General features: G+C 42.2%; 1 protein-coding gene across 1 annotated transcript; it reads left to right on the top strand.

Moving 5' to 3' along the window:
* The first annotated feature begins 332 nt into the window (after nucleotides 1-332).
* On the top strand, nucleotides 333-15,437 carry LOC106587587 (sal-like protein 1). Its single transcript, XM_014176113.3, has 3 exons — nucleotides 333-1,230; nucleotides 8,349-12,091; nucleotides 13,445-15,437. Exons 1-3 carry the CDS (start codon nucleotides 1,158-1,160, stop codon nucleotides 13,883-13,885), a joined length of 4,257 nt encoding a protein of 1,418 aa, XP_014031588.1. The 5' UTR covers nucleotides 333-1,157; the 3' UTR covers nucleotides 13,886-15,437.
* Nucleotides 15,438-17,723: the final 2,286 nt, after the last annotated feature.

Below are 17,723 nucleotides of genomic sequence, written 5' to 3'. Positions count from 1 at the left end.
TAAACAATCCAATCAACGTATGAAATGAAAACAACTCAATGCTTCAATGACGCGCAAGTTTGTGAAATGTATGCATGATGTGCTGAAGTAGCCTATGTATAGTAAACATCTATAAACAACACAAACATGTTCATGCCTTCGAAACAGAATCATACACTATTTACTGTTCCCTCTACTGGTCAGTCACTCGCTCACGCTCTCACACACACACACACACTCGCTCGCGAACCATGCGTATGAGAGAGAGCGAGAGAGAGGAGAGAGAGAGATTGCACCTCCAACGGCTTATGATAGAGTAGCCCAGTGACCAATCACATCATAGATGGGCTGGGCTCCACATTTCTCAGTCCTACATGGGCCCTTAAAGTTTGTTTGTTCGCGGAATGCGGTGTGTGATGAAAACGTGTTACTAACCCCGTTCGGCGATAATCAAATGAATCTGATTGGGATATTCGATACATATCTTTGACTTCCAAGACACCTACAGTGCCATTACGCACGAGACTCCTATAGTCGATCTACATTTTTCTTGATGCCTTGAGGCACCACTAACCAACGATTAGGTATCGGTGTTTCAACATACAAGATCTGAATTACAGCGACCTCAATGCAAATCTGAAAGGAGGATATGCACAGCAACAGCGACCAGAGTTGTGGAAAGTATTTGTATGTGAGATCACGGAGGTTTCGCCGTGAGCGTCTCGTCAGTTCAAATCGACCTAACTCTGCTGGGTTTGATCGCTGCTTGGTCAATAGGAAAGATACCGTTCCGCGCATGGACTGAAAACTGACATTCCACTAGTAGCCAAGATAAGCTTTACGTAGCTACCAGCTGGTTGCTAAGAAGGGTTAAACTGTATCTAAAGGGAGTTGGAAAACCCAGCCTTTTCTTCCACACGGATCAACTCATTGGGTGGGAGCTGAGAGAGAGACAAGAGTCCCCAGCAAATCAGGACCTAATTGATTAAAGAGACTTAATTTGAATAGGGGGCTGGCGAGGTGCCAATAGCCTTTCAAGGAACCCCCGAATGATTAATCGCAAAGCATTATTGATAATCATAACAGTACACATGCGCGGTGGATGGACTCGATTTTCGTAATTTTGAGCAGATTTTTTAGTAATTTTTTATTCTTTCTTGGCTGATGTGTGAGCCAGCATGTCGCGGAGGAAACAAGCAAAGCCGCAACATTTCCAATCGGACCCTCAGCTGGCTTTATCCGAACACAATGGTAAGTTCTGGCAATGGATCGCTCTTATCCACGCTACTATCTTTTAGTATCCGCTTTTCAGATGTTTTTGTCTTTTTAGGATTGTTTCTTTTTGGATAGGAACTCTTCCCCCTTTTCTAAGTTAGACAATTTTTTTATGAATCCATGCAATTTACTGTCTCAAAATCATTTTATCATAACTAGACACATTTGCTATGTGTATAGGCTGTCTACTTTATGATCAAACTATGGCCCGTGCCTTTTCTATATATCGCTCTAAGACACAGTCAAATACTTTTATTCTTGAAAATATCATATTATTGCGTTTTGTTGTTCATTAAACTTTGTTACAATATATAACGTATATAACGTTTAAAAGTGCATGCGTTATAGTCTTGTTATTAGGCTGCTTAGCCTACTTTTATCTCGACATAGGCTTCTATGTAGCATACACTTTTAGAATTCACTTTTTAGAACACTTTGTGTGGTAGGCTACAAAGATTGATTTTTAATCAACATTTTTGTCTTACACACTTTGAAGCAACTTTCCTATATTGCTGCTGCAACCAAAGTTGCTGCAGCGAAAGGCTCGTTTAAGTTTCTGCTTTTGTAGTCGACTTAGTTTCACTCCAATCGTTGCCTAACTGTACTCTATGCACGGACAAGTACTTGTGCTTCAAAATAACCAGCATTTTCTTAAATGTTTTCCCTCTATTTTGGGTTTAGGCCTATATAGAATATAAATAATAATTTGCGTACTCGCCTAAAGTTTCTACTGTTTCTCACTGTCCCGTACATAGGCTAGTCTACAAAGTCGGTATTTCTCTGCCAAGCCTTGGCTGGATTCAAATCAAATGATAAGAAAATATAAACATTATTTGCTTTACAATGAATAGCTTATCGATTTTCCGTTTGTGGACATGTTGTGGTCTTAATGGCGGATGGTAATCATTCGTTTACAAATGATATGACTTTTAAACCACTATCTCAATGTGGTGCACGATGCAACAGAACACTGAAGCTATAATGGCCTTATAGTTATTATGTATATCATTATTTAATGTTAATACATTATAATAGTTTTAGGCTTAGCCGCATGCACACTTTTTGTTTACTTCCCACATTTCCCTTGTGTATATTCCTTATTCCTTAACCATAATTTTCAAGATATTTCAAAGGTGAAATGTTAGTATAGATGACATACTGCTTCCGATTCTCTCTCTTTCGCACCCCCTCCCCCTTCTCTCTCTCGCTCTCTCACAAACACACAAACACACACACACACAGAGAGAGAAAGAGAGAGAAATAAATAGTGAGGGACAGAGGCCTGTTCTTTTACGAGATAAACAAGTTAACGTATCCCTAAAATTTTCTAAAATATGTAAAGGATTTATGTTAATTTACTTTAACAAAAGCTCAGCACCAAATTACCTCATATCATGAAAATTAGCTAGTATTAAGAAATATGTCAAGTTGTGGTTGAGACCATCAGAAAGATGGCGACAGTGGTTGAATTCATTTTATTATGCAACTACCTTGGTTGCTTTTGGAACGCTTTGTCACCCTTGCGAGTTTCCACGGAGTGACCAACTGACCATCTCTTTTAAGTCCACCCAACAGTTACGTTTCCTCTTATGATGATAAATTTGATAAAATTATGTTTTCCAAAGAGACTTACAACAAGCTGGGCTTTAATTTTCTATTGCTAAAGATGTGCTTTAGACCTGCTGTGAAAACCAGGTTATGGAAGTATTTTTTATAGGCCTACAACACCCATAGCCATAACTTTCACCCTATAGTGTTTGTAAGGTAGTTTGATGCGGCAAAGTTTAAGTTTCACTATCTTAAAAATATCAAGCAATTTCAAGATTATTAAAGTTTGTATATTCTATATTGCCTCAAACGTACAATTTACTGAAATAATTATTTTCAAAATGGTTGAACGGTCATAGTGAAACGACGGTAGTTTCGATCTAACATTTTAGAATTGTGGATGTATTTTAAAAGTCTCACATGTTTAATGTTGCGTTTTCTCTATTCATTAGTTTAACTGAAAGTTAGATTAGGCTCTGTCTTTTTGCAGACTATATTGTCATTGCACTGGTATTTTCAAAGGAAACTATAAACTCCTGTCTCTGATACAGATTACATTTCACATTTACGTTTTAGTCATTTAGCAGACTCTCTTATCCAGAGCGACTTACAGTAGTGAATGCATACATTTCATACATATTTTCTCTGTACTGGTCCCCCGTGGGAATCGAACCCACAACCCTGGCGTTGCAAACACCATGCTCTACCAACTGAGCCACACGGGACTTGTTTGTAGTTACTGCTCTATCGTAACCCATATTACACTAGTATTACTATTATTAGTATTAATATCTGTTTATTAGAAGTGTTTGCCATGACATAGCCTACAGAAAGGAAACTCTAGAGGCTCTTTAATTGACCCTATATGGCTGTTTTTACCATACATATTGTCTATGCATTTTCCTTCTGAGGAGTAGTATGGAAATATATTTTTCTCGAGACAGTCAATTTAGTTTGACTTATTTTTCCTATATAACTAATCATGCTTTAAGCTCTTTCTGTGTGTGTACAGCTATGTTGTTTGCAGTATACTTTACAAAATGCTTCCTGGAAATAAAGCTCTGTTTCACCCAACTAAAACCTTGCATAAGAAGCATTTGCTGCTACCTAAGGTTGCATGATTTGGTTGGAACTAAGGATCAATGCAAAACATAGTCTATACCTAGAATCATACTTGTTTTTCCTTGGCTGCTGCATTTTCCCTAAAATGTAATAAAGTAGTGAATAGTAACTTTAGTCATTCTCTGTCAGCAGACTGCTGCCTACTGAGTTTCACAATACATAACCCAAATGCATCATGCATTAAACAAGCTGAAAATGCAATACCTGTAATTATGGGTTAGGGACATGGAATACTTGCATTTCTGGTAATGGGTTGATAATTCTAGAATGAGTGCTCATGACTGAGAGATCTCCTGTTTGTGTGGAACTGGAAAGTCCTCATGAGTCTCTGTATGCAAAATAAAAAGAGGGAGGCTAACATTCCCAATTTTAAGGAGACGCTGAGGGCATTTTTCAGCTGGATAGTTAGTGTATGAGGCTGAGAGTCAAGGCTGTCTGTCTGTCTGTCTCTCATCTCGTCTCTCCAAGAGAGAGAGTTCTCGGGTGGGATGTTCAGCTGTTTTAACCTTTGCCAGCATCCCCCTGTGTCTCCCTGTGTGAAGTTGATGAGAGTTCAGGTCGCAGTGTGTTCTCTGTACCTCGTCATTGACCCCGCTGATCAGAGCCACAGGGGCCTAGCAGGGACTCTGTCCTCTATTTGTGATGGGGGGGGTCTTATCAATGTGACCGCCATCCACTTCCACTCCTGCAAGTGTAGCCCCCCCAGAGGGAGATCGGCAGGGCGGTCCCTGGCCCTTCGCACTGTTGTACCCCGCAAACAACAGGGATTCAGTTACTTGTCATTTTGCCAATGTTTATATAGTGGAAGGCTGAGATGTATCCCGGCTGAAGGACTTGCTTGCTTTTCTCCCTTCTCCTCCCCTTTAAGCTTTAATCATGTCACCAGGGCAGAGCTGCTAAGGCTGGGGCTTGTCCATCCGGGAAACGGCAGCTATAGTGGAACCCCATCTAGTGTTCACTGGGATGTTTCCAGTGAGGCCAGCAGTGTGAGGGCTGGAGAAGAGGTGGGTTAGCTCAGGCAGGCATCAGACATCAGGCATCAGACATCCTACTGAATTCACAAGTGTCAAGAGGTTTGAAGCCAGCGTCCCTACAAAGTAACGTAGGAACTCTCAAAAAGCTACTCTGTCATATTTTCTACTAATCCACATTTCTATATCACTTATTATTTACTCTCTTCTGTCCTTTGTATCAGAGGCTCTCTGTTTTGGCATGTGTCTCTTCTGCCTCCCTGAAGGCCTGTGCTCTGGTGACTCCTTGTAGCATGGTGATGATGTTGAGATTTAGCTGTTTTAGGACAACGTTTTTATACAGAGTAACGCATTATTTCGATTCAGAGATAATCGTCAAGCTATTTTTTAAACATTGACTAATTTATGCACTGTTGCTGAAGACATTTGGGTGTTGTGTGTATTGTGGCTGTTCTCATTTAGGCTGCGCATTTGTTGGCGTTATTTTCATAGTATTTGTTTTTTTTTATTCATAAAGACATTAGATTAACAAAATATTCAATACCATCTCTTTTTAAGTGCACGTCTACTTATGTAAACAGACATGATTACATGTCAGTACATGATTATAGATTTACTTTCAAATACTCCATGCTTCTGAGATGTTTTACCTTTTTAATAGTCAAGGTGGTGGTATGTAAATAGCTTCTTGTGAAAGAGCACATTTGAGATGGAATAATTTGATTGTTTTAATTGGACCACTATTTGCTTTACAATCACTGAGTATTTACGAAGGAATGGGGTGGGGTGGGGTGGGGTGAGGTGTGCTGGGTGTTGAGAGTAACACACTTTGAGATTTAGAAAGTGAATTTACCCCTTGGTTGGTCAAATCCTAGCCTGTTACAAGTACGTTATTATTAGGGACATATATATATTTTGTGGTTTCAGTGAATGTTATGAGAAGTTGATAACAGAGTTACATTTGGGCAGATGCTCTTTGTTTTATTTTTCTCTGTGGTTTTGGATATAGTTATTTTGGTCGCTAACATGATAATGTTTAGATAGAATCCACAATGTGATACAATCCACAATGTCCAGTTTCCATTCACTCAAGGAATGAGAGATTGTTACATTGAAAGATAGTTATTACTGACTGCCTAACTAAATAAGTTATCCACAGGTCTCTGAAGAAACTTGAGCTAGTCACTTGTTCTTAGTGTTTTCCTACAGATTACATTGGACAGTTTAAACAAACCTTTGGATGTATGGAATCTTAGATCCTTTTTACATTTTTTATTAATGATATGTGGAAATAGTAGCTTGCGGCTTCAACATGTGTGTCATCACTACACTCCAGTGCACTTTAATCTAGTAAGAGAATAAGAATTACCACTATGAACTTGTTTACATTTTTGCTTTGATAGTGCACTTTTGTACGTTTGTAAAAGTTTGTTCCTGTAACCTCTAGGTAACTTTTTTAAGTTCTTGAAGGGCGGTTCAAGCGCTTTCATTTTTTTGTTGACTTTGGATAGTTTTCTCACATTTTTGTTTAGCTACATTAGTGTTTTCTACAGCAGTGTATTCAGGACATTGTGTAAGTTGATGTATTTCCTCTTACATAAAATCCACTTTCATTTGTTCACATGGTCAACCAATACCAAACAAAGCTACTCTTCCTTCCCACGAGGTAAATCAAACACATTTTTCATTACTGACGCTTTCAGGGGAGGCTGCATGGTTGATATTAAAAAGTTACCATTAATGTTGGAGCGAGTCTTCTCTGTTTGCATGGTTAGAGTGGTGTGAGTCTGGGTTTTACTGTCATGGCAACTTTGCGTTATCTGATGTCCCAGAGCAGAGAAACATTGAGGGAGATAATCCCTGAATTAAACAGGATCTGCTTTGAGTTGGCCAAGATGAGCAGGCCAGGCCAGGCCAGGCCGTGCCGACGAGCCCGCCGCTCCCATGCTGTGTGAACAATGGGAAGCCATCCTGTCTCAGTGGGGCAGGGCCGCACTCATCTCTCTCTCTCTCTCTCTCTCTCTCTCTCTCTCTCTCTCTCTTTCTTGCTCTCTCTCTGCGTTTCATTTTCAAATTAACCCTCCTCCCTTTCCACCCGTGATGAAAATGTAGATCGCCGGGGCCCACAATGAAAGGGATTCATAGAGAATTGCAATTTGTAAATCAACTTGTATGTTAAACAGTGAGATTTGGGTTTGACAAAAAGAAGATAGAACGAGGAAAGTCTGGAGCACAGCAGTGGCACAGGGGTGTTGTCTCGCCTTTTGTTCTTTTCACACTGACCCCTGTGTTTGTTGAATGGAAATTGCATAACCAAGACCAGTTTCTATGCACATTTAAAAGACAATTATTCATTTTGCGTATTCTTATTGGCTGGTATTGAATTGCCTGTTGCTTAAACTGGTGTGGCCAGTTGCTTGGTTTTGGGCAGCAAGCCGTTCATTCTAATGACAGCAACTCCACTCATAGTTCTTGACTCATTTTCTTGAGCCATTTGTTGTTATGTTTTTATTTTATTTTTCCATAAAAAGTATATATATATATAGCGCTGTGATACTTACACATTTACATCACTACAAATTAACAGTTTTTTATACAAAGTTTTATACGTTATGTTTTACTCTTCATTTTATATTAGGTACTATAATGTGTTTTATTTATTTTATGTTATGTAATTTATTAAATATACATAACATATTTATAAAAAGATGTGTTATGTAAACATTACAGATATTTTAGTAATAACAAAATGTATTATTCTTAGTGATATCAGTACAATAATGGCATATATCATTTTGCACTGTCTTTGTTGAGTGTCCAAGTGGCTAGAGAGAACAATCTGGAATCCAAAGGCTCTGTTTTTTGTGGCTGTCAGATTCCGATTGCAGCCTGACTGGATACAAATTAGCTTAGTGACAGGGATAACCTGTCCAAGATGCCTGTAGTCGAGTTGAAAATGAGCAAAGTTGACAGCAAATTGAAAGTCTAATAAGTCCTTCAAATGGTTGATTTGCGCTCAGTGGACATGTAGACATTGAGGAGTATGAAATATTGGAAATCAATGCTTTTCTATGAAATGTCATTAAGCCCCAATGTCCTCACTTCATAGTATTTTATATGTTGATGGATTATCAATAGAAATGATTACTTAAAAGATGGTTGGATTGATGAAACCAGATGTACATCTTCAAAGATCACTTATTATTGATTTCCATTCTTTTCTTATCCTGTTTCTCAGAGCCACCACATTAAAAGGGGTCTTTTTCACTCTTTTTTTTGTTTATTGTTGCTTTTTTGATGTTTGTTTTTTGTGAACGTATCAAGCGGATAAGTGTAAAACTGATTCATTTAAGATGATGAACAACAAAATAATTTGAATAGATAAAGATGCTTCTTCAGCTGCAAAACATTTCTAATCACTAATCCTCTGTTTCCCCCTCCTGTGTTTTTCAGGGGACACAGAAGAGCCCTGCTCGGAGGAAGACCCCCCCTGCAAGGGGTCAGACGCCCATGTCTGTAGCAGATGTTGTGCTGAGTTCTTTGAACTATCAGATCTTGAACAACACCAGAAGAATTGCACTAAGAATCAATTAGTTCTGATAGTGAATGAGAATCCTGCCTCCCCTTCCGGAACCTTCTCGCCTGGCTCCCCTCCACATAATCCTGATGAGCAGATGAATGACACGGTTAATAACACTGATCAAGCGGAGTGCAGTGACCTTTTGGAGCATAACGCTCTCGACAAAGAAGAATCCATGGACGTCGACGTTTCTGGAATCAACGTTCATCCTGGTCACGACAATGATGGAGGCAGCAGCCACATGGAGGGAGGCAGTAACATCAACACGAACACAGGCGAGGGAAATGGCCACAGCTCCAGCAGGAACAGCTCCGGACCAGCACCGGGCACCTCGACCGTCTCTGCCCCTCAGCTACCTCCGCTTGGCAACCTGACTGACCTGGGGAGCATCTCTATGATCAACAGCAACGTCATCATTGAAAACCTGCAGAGCACCAAAGTGGCTGTGGCCCAGTTCACCCAGGAGACGCAGCGCTCCTCTGGGTCCGGGTCCGGGGGCCCCAGGGTGGCAGTGCCGGCCCTGATGGAGCAACTCCTGGGCCTGCAGCAGCAACAGATCCACCAGCTGCAACTCATTGAACAGATCCGTCACCAGATCCTGCTACTGGCCTCCCAGTCCCCTGAAATGCAGGTGCCCCCCAGCATCTCCACACCAGGAGGCTCGTTGGGGCCGTCAGCCAACCCACTGACCACGCTCAGCTCACATCTCTCACAGCAGCTGGCTGCAGCTGCGGGCTTAGCACAGAGCCTGGCCAGCCAGTCTGCCAGCATCAGCAGCCTGAAGCAGCTGGCTGAAAGGGTGCAGCTACCTCAGAGCAACAACCCCAGCAGCGGTGAATCATCTCAGAGCATCAGCTCACTGGGGTCGTCCACAGTCAACAACGCCCAGTCGTCCTCTGACAAGAGGCCAATACATGCGATCAGCAGCAACCTCCACTCTCAGCTCAGTAACCCATCACACACTAAGTCATCCATGCCAGCCTTTGGGATAGGTAGCCTGCTGAACCCTGTAACTAATCCACATCTACCTCAGCCCCCATCTGGAAACCACCTATTTTCTAGCTCCCTGCCCAGTATTGGCACCACAGTGGAGGACCTCAACTCTCTGGCTGCGCTGGCCCAGAGGAAAGGCAAGCCACCGAACGTAACTTCATTTGAACCCAAGAGCAGCTCAGAGGAGGCGTTCTTCAAGCATAAGTGCAGATTTTGTGCCAAGGTGTTCGGGAGTGACAGTGCCTTGCAGATCCACCTGCGATCTCACACAGGTGAGAGGCCATACAAGTGTAACATCTGTGGCAATCGCTTCTCCACCCGCGGTAATTTGAAGGTCCACTTCCAGCGTCATAAAGAGAAGTATCCACATGTTCAGATGAACCCATACCCTGTCCCCGAGCATTTAGACAATATTCCAACGAGCACCGGCATTCCATATGGTATGTCAATGCCTCCAGAGAAGCCTGTGACCAGCTGGCTGGACAGCAAGCCTGTTCTCTCCACTCTGACCTCGTCAGTGGGCATGCTGCTCCCACCAACCATGCCCAGCCTGCCACCATTCATTAAAAAAGAGGATAATTCGGTAGCCATAACCAGCCCCTCCATTTCTACAAAGACTGACTCCGGTCGTGACGCTGCTGAGCCATCAATGAAAAGCAACGACGGGTTGTCTGAAGAAGCTGCGGCCCTGCCTACGTCAAATGGGAAAACTGAAGAGGGCAGTCACTCGTCGAGCTTCATGGCGAGTGTGAGCTCTGAGTCTGAGCGCAACACAGAATACACAACCTCCAACAGCCCACCTATGATGACCAACCCTCTCATGCCCCTCATGTCTGAGCAGTTCAAGGCTAAGTTCCCGTTCGGGGGCCTCTTGGACCCGCTCCAGGGGTCGGAGACCTCCAAGCTGCAGCAGCTGGTGGAGAACATCGACAGGAAGTTGACGGACCCCAATGAGTGTGTCATCTGCCACCGTGTGCTCAGCTGTCAAAGCGCTCTGAAAATGCACTACCGTACTCACACTGGAGAGAGGCCCTTCAAGTGTAAAGTGTGTGGCAGAGCCTTCACCACCAAAGGGAACCTGAAGACCCACTACACCGTCCACCGGGCCATGCCTCCACTCAGGGTCCATCACTCCTGCCCCATCTGCCAGAAGAAGTTCACCAATGCGGTGGTCCTGCAGCAGCACATCCGCATGCACATGGGAGGGCAGATCTCAAACACCCCACTGCCAGACAGCTACCCTGAGTCCATGGGCTCCGACACAGGCTCCTTCGATGAGAGGAACTTCGATGAGAACTTCGATGACCTGGACAACTTCTCTGATGATGATATGGAGGGGATGGAGGGAGTGGAAGGGATGGAAGACGGCCCTGACAGCAGCGTCCCAGACACCCCTAAGTCAGCTGACGCCTCCCAAGACAGCCTGTGCAATTCCCCCTCTCAACCTGAGATGGTCGTCCAGGACGGGCAGGAGAAAATTCATCATGCCCATCACAATGCCTACCACAATACCCACCATGATATTGACTATAGAAACCACCATGACAATCAGCATCACAGCCACCATGACAATCAGCATCACAGCCAACATAACCCCCACCAGAGGCTGGTAGAGGAGCTGCAGGCCAGCAGAATGAAGGCCATGGGGAACGGAGGTTCAATGGAAGGGGACTGCCTCACTAATGACTCCTCATCCCTGGGTGGGGACATCGAGAGCCCGAGTCCCGGGAGTCCAGCGGTATCAGAATCTACCTCTTCCATGCAGCCCCCATCCCCCACCAATGGGCACCCCCAACATCAACGTAAATCCCCCAGCTTGGAGGAGAGGCAAGAGAGACAGGAGAGGCACCAGAGGGCTATGTCCCTGGATCACATCAGTGCCAGCCTCATGCAGCATCACCCTTCTAGCATTGGGGCCCTGGACCTGACATCCTGCAACCCATCTAAAGACCCACTGGGTATGCTCTTCCCATTCCGTGAGCGCGGCACGTTCAAGAACACGGCCTGTGACATCTGTGGGAAAACGTTTGCATGTCAGAGTGCCTTGGACATCCACTACCGAAGCCATACCAAAGAGAGACCGTTCATTTGCACAGCCTGTAACCGGGGCTTCTCGACCAAGGGCAACCTGAAGCAGCACATGCTCACCCACCAGATGAGGGACTTGCCCTCGCAGCTCTTCGAACCCTCTAACACCAGCCTCTCCTCCAGTCCGACCCCCTCCCTCCTCTCTGTGAACTCCCTGTCCTCCATGATCAAATCAGAGGTCAACGGCTTCCTCCACGGCCTCCACCACCATCAGGACCACCACAGGGACCACCACAGGGACCACCACAGGGACCACCACAGGGACCACCACAGGGACCACCAGGACCGAGATCACCATAAGGACATGTCCAGCAACGTACCCCACGGCCTGGTGACCACCTCGGCCTCTACATCCCCAGTGCTCTCGGCCTCTGCCCCTCCACGCCGGACACCCAAGCAGCACTACTGCAACACTTGTGGGAAGACCTTCTCCTCCTCCAGCGCTCTGCAGATACACGAGAGGACCCACACTGGGGAGAAGCCCTTCGCCTGCCACATCTGTGGTCGGGCTTTCACCACCAAAGGAAATCTCAAGGTAATTGTAAGATTATAAACATTATGATTGCAATGGTTAAAATACACACATATTCAAAATCTCAGGGCAATATATGTATATTTAAAAACATTAATGGAATTGGAAAATGTCCACATATTTATTCATGAATATCTTTAGGAGGAGTATAAAAATCACCAGAATTTTGGTCCATAACTTTGAGCAACAAATTGAAGTGTGTTATGTCAGTGCCATTCGGAGGCAGTAATGTTCTATAATTGATGAAAGAACCAGCTCAGCGGAAAGGTTGAATCACCCCATTAATATGATTATTGGGTAGAAACCTGAGAATGTGATCAGCAGAGCACAGCTGGGAATGGTTCAGTTAACAGCATTAACTACAGTTACCAGAGGCAACCAGAGGAAACCATCCTCAGTTTTCCAGAGTTTACCCCTTGAAAATCCCAGAGTTTCCCTTTGATCAGTAGGAAAAGGCCCCTAAAAGATAAACAGGAAATGAAGGGCCAAATGTGATCACACCACTCAACTGTGAGAAATCAAGGGGGCGAAACGTAGAGAGGCGTAATATTTAGGAAGCACTGTCAAATGTATAACCAGATTTCAATTACCGGGTAATCAGCACTAGTTATAGTTTACACCATTGTTGATATAAAAAAACAATACTGTTATTATTTGTAGCAAGATTTCACATTTTTCTGATGCTATGATTTTGTAGTGTGTTTTTATTAATATAATGTATACTTTCTAGCAAGTGATATTTTAAAATGTGTTATCTAGAGCACACATCTAACAATGTATTTTAAAATATCACTTGCTATAAATTATACATTATTTGAATAAAAACACACTCTAGACAACACAATCAGTTGTGTATCTGACACCTCCATGTTTCTACATTGATTAAAAAAAAAACATAATTATCTGTAACACTCATCCTTCCAGAATCAAAAGAGGAGGAAAAATACATTGTCCTCGTTGGGAAAGGGCATAGCAGGGGTAAACGTCAGATGTAATACTGGCCAGGGCAATGAGAGTGGGCACTGCAATTTTAACCAAAGCACAAGGGTCTCCCTCATGAGATGTTTGAATGAAGGTTTCAGATTAAATGCAGTATTTCATCCTAGCCATAATAAAATGGTTACACCATGCCCACGTCCCCACGCCATTCACAGCTCACTGCACCAATCCTCCTGCTGCACCCAGGGTGCTGAACTATTTTAATGCTAACTTGCTGTTTTATTATTTTAGTTTTTTCCACTGCATCATCTGTTACTATGTGCCTTTGTCGTGGCCAAGTTTTAAATATTTCAAATTTGCGTCCTCTCTCTCTCTCTCTCTCTCTCCCTCTCTCTGTATCTCTGTTTCTCTCTCCAGGTTCATATGGGCACACACATGTGGAACAGCGCCCCTGCCAGACGCGGCCGCCGGCTCTCTGTAGACGGCTCTATGGCCTTCCTGGGCACCAACCCTGTCAAGTTCCCAGAGATCTTCCAGAAGGACATGGCGTCTAGGGTGGGCAACGGAGACCCGGCTAGCTTCTGGAACCAGTACGCTGCAGCCTTCTCCAACGGCCTGGCCATGAAGACCAACGAGATCTCTGTCATCCAGAACGGAGGCCTGCCGTCTCTGTCGGGGAGCATGGGGAACGGGTGCAGCTCGCCCGTGGGCGGCCTCACAGGCAACCTGGAGAAGCTGCACAGTACAGAATCCAATGCCGCTCTGGCTGGCCTGGAGAAAATGGCCAACGCCGAGAACGGGACCCACTTCCGATTCACACGCTTCATGGAGGACAACAAAGAGATTGCCACCAACTAGAGACTTTTTCCCTCTCATATGTACACAGACACACACACACACACACACACACACACACACACACACACACACACACACACACACACACACACACACACACACACACACACACACACACACACACACACACACACACACACACACACACACACACACACACACACACACACATAGTGAGAGAAAAGAGAAAGAGAACAAGACAAAGACAAAGAATGACTTGGCTTTGGCTTGCCTTTGAAACTTTACCAACATGAGTGTGAAGAGAACTTGCCTTTTTGTACAATGTACAACATGCTATAGTTTTAAGGAGCTTATTTATTAGTGATTATAACCTTGCTCGGAAACAAGTGGAAGCATTAACAGTTAGTTTTTTTCTGTTCTACAGCCAGAATGGGTATGAGCTGAAAGTGAGCTTTTGAAACTTTAGCATATCTTTACCTTGGCATTAAGTTATTTTTGGTCTGTAGTATATAGATATAACACAACTGTTGATGTTCATGTGATGCATTAGATCTGTAATAAGTGAAACAGAATGGCTGTAAATAATGTACACTGATCTACTCTAGATGGTCTAACAGATGTGTATTAACGTTCCCCCATGAAAAGAATCATTGAGACTTCAGGCAAGGGACTATGATTACGCTGTAGTCCTTTCCTTATCAACCGCTGTTGATCTTCTATTTAAGGAAAAAGAAAGCATTGGAGCATTTCAAGTGTTTATTTAGAGTTACAGTAGGCCTGACCTGTTTTGTTCCTTAATGTTATTCTATGTATTGTACTTTTTTTCTTTCTTCCATAGTTCAATTTTTTTCTTCTTGATATTTTTTGTTTTGTTGCTTTTTGGTGTAAAGTTTAACACAAAACAGTTGTGTTGTTAGAGGAGATGATGAATTCGGAGAGGTCCGCTTCCGGGTTTGAACTGAGAAGAGAGCCAATCATGTGGGTGGGATTCTCCTATAGGTCATCTGCTGGATTTCCACATTGCTGCTATGTCCTCAGCATCCTCATTGGCATCAAGTGCAACATATGTGTTGACGTCTATGTAAATAATGTGAGACGTGGGAACTAGAAATTCCATCACAACAAAATGTACATATAAAGCTCGTAAGACAAAGTCCATCTTGGCTAGGGGACAAATGATAGTGTTTTTATAAATATAAATATATATTAGGTTTGACAACCTTTGGACTGTTACATGCACTTTCTTGGAAAGTTGGAAGATCTTTATGGGTCCAGTTTCTCTACACTTTAATACCTACTAACAACTAAGATACTGTCATTCTTTACTCTATTATTCAAATACATCCGTTTTCCAAAAGAAAATTATGAGTGTTTGTGTCTCTTCATTCTCTTTAGTTTTTTTTCTCCATTTTGTATGCTTTATGATTGGAGATAATGGGGGGTTGGAATAATTGGAGGGTTTTCACTTTTGAAATGTGGTCTTTTCATGTTATTTGAAGGAACAGATTTTTTTTGTGGATTGAACTTTTAAATTTGAGTTTAAATAGGCATACATGCACTTATTAAATAATACTGTATCTTGGATCTATAACACTGGTCAATGGTCAATTAATTTATCTCCCCTCTCATTTTCGTCTGGCACTTGTTGTGAAGTAGCCTATTCTTTCTAAAGTAATTTAAAAGTGATTTGCATGATTGTGTCAAACAATCTGAGTTCGGATGTAGACGTAATCAATGAGGACACCTGGGTTGTGTTGATCGGTCATAAAAAATTATGCGATAGCAGAAGTCACATTTCTTAGTTCATCATTCCTGCTGTTGTCAGTCCTTTGAATCTTTAATTAAAGAATCGACCGGTCCGAAACCCCCTGTCTTTCAAAGGCTTGATGTGATGGATTTAGAAGACTCATCGTCACTGTCTAGGCCGGGGTAACTCTACTCTCTCTGTCACTCATTTTACATTTTAATCCATGTTTCACCAGTGTGAAATTAGATACGAAGTGAATGGGAAGAATTGGGATGTCCGGGCTGTATGCCTATGCAAATTGCAGACCACATTTCGTTCGAAATGAAAAAGAATTCATCATTATATTCTTGATGATGGCCAGAATAGGCCTGATAAATGACATCAAAGTGAACAACATTCTAAAACTGTCGCTAAATTGGCCAATTTAGCCTACAATGTGTCATGACGCATAGTATTTTAATATTTGATGATAGAAAATATTAACTTTTGTTTTGAGCTAGTGTGCTAAAACAGGCTGCATTGTTAATTTCTGTGTAACGCTTCACAAAACTAGAGCAGGGGACATATCGCCAGAAAGACCACGTGGACAGTTGATGGAACGGTGGATGACATTGGAGGCATATTTTCCCCTTTTGCTTTTCAACAGCTGCATTTAATTTAACACACCATTGCACATCCTGCAATACAGGACCTGTTCATTTGAGATCCGCATCCTCTCTCCCTCGCCGCTCTCTCTCCCCCTCCTCTTCGGGATTTTATAGCTGGCTAAATTCCCCAATATTTACATGATCTCGATGCTAAATGATCCTTGCAGAGAGCCCGGTGCGGGACCGACGATGAGATCCCCGCCCCCCGTCCCTTTTTTCCCTTTGACAGTCACATCTGGTCCCCTGACAGAGCGTTGTTTTTACAGTGCATCAATTTCCGGATTATTTTATTACAGAGTCGGAATACCTGACTCCGTCCTCTGTTTATTGACTCAAAATAATACAAATGTGCTCTGATCTCGGTGCTCCGTGATTTGGTTAGTGAAAAGAAAACAAGGAAAATTAAGTGCAGGATAATATCGGATGTTTTTGTCTTTTAAATGTGGCAGTTATTGATATAGCAGTTTATGATTATAGTTTGACTATTGATACTTGATATGCCCATTTAATCAGTCGTCGATTTAGCTCCATACACTTTGATGTAGAATGGAAGTTATTTAATATTTAGTTTGTAACCTTAAGTGGGCCTGTAAAACTATGCAGGAAAAAAGTTTTTCTTTAGATTTATTAACACGAATTTGATAATATATTTTATACTATAACTATAGTTGGTTCAATCTCCACCCAGAAGTACCATATTAAAAAAATTACAATAGTCATTATAATAAACTATAATGAACTAATAATAATAATAGCAATAATAATAATGGTAAAATTGCCACAACAAAGATAAATGTTTTTTTTGTTTAATTAGTTTATTTCAACCATATTAAATCATTCATAATTCTTCATTAAAAATAATAGATACAATTTTCAAATGCATGTAATAGGGATGGATAATATGGTTTTTATTTTAAGAGCTGGAATTACTTCAATTCAATCAAACTTTGAACTGGTGGAGCTTCAAACACGAGTTAAATGCCTATATACAATGTGTGGCTATAGTTCACTATATCACTGTTGTGCATGTAGCGGTAATGAAGTGTTTGATGTGATACAGTGTGCTTGTTTTCACTCAGTCTCAAGGTGGATAAACGACTCTGATTGCAGTAGGGTATAGTCTATGTCCTTGATGACAGTCCAAAGCTCTGAAATGCTGCAATGCACCAAGGGAAATGTGTTGAAAATGTTTTTTTGAATTTGAGGAATATCTCCTTTTAATGTATGTATCATTTTAATTCAGCTATTTAAAGAAAGATCAAATCTTCAGAGAGGCTTGAGAGCCCAGATACTAGGGAGCAAACCATCAATGATTGCTAATTACATAATCATAAAAAAGAACCCAGCCTTAACTCGAGAGCCTGGACAGGGATTTAGGAGAATGAAAAATGGTGGGATAAGCATATGGAGCAGCTCCCCTTGTGTAATCAAAGGAGAGAAAAAGGATGCAATGAGGAAAAATATTGAAATAGTCACATGCTTT

This window comes from Salmo salar, chromosome 26, assembly GCF_965601325.2.
Source record: "Salmo salar chromosome 26, fSalSal1, whole genome shotgun sequence".
NCBI classification, from domain to species: Eukaryota; Metazoa; Chordata; class Actinopteri; order Salmoniformes; family Salmonidae; genus Salmo; species Salmo salar.
The sequence above is the reverse complement of the archived record's forward strand: the minus strand, read 5'-3'. Positions and strand labels throughout refer to the sequence as shown.

Excerpts from the sequence above, each read along its gene's own strand:
- LOC106587587 (XM_014176113.3), top strand. The coding sequence starts at position 1,158 with ATGTCGCGGAGGAAACAAGCAAAGCCGCAACATTTCCAATCGGACCCT. Across the intron at positions 1,231-8,348 it reads GGCTTTATCCGAACACAATG|GGGACACAGAAGAGCCCTGC; the intron begins GTAAGTTCTGGC and ends TGTGTTTTTCAG. Across the intron at positions 12,092-13,444 it reads CCACCAAAGGAAATCTCAAG|GTTCATATGGGCACACACAT; the intron begins GTAATTGTAAGA and ends TTCTCTCTCCAG.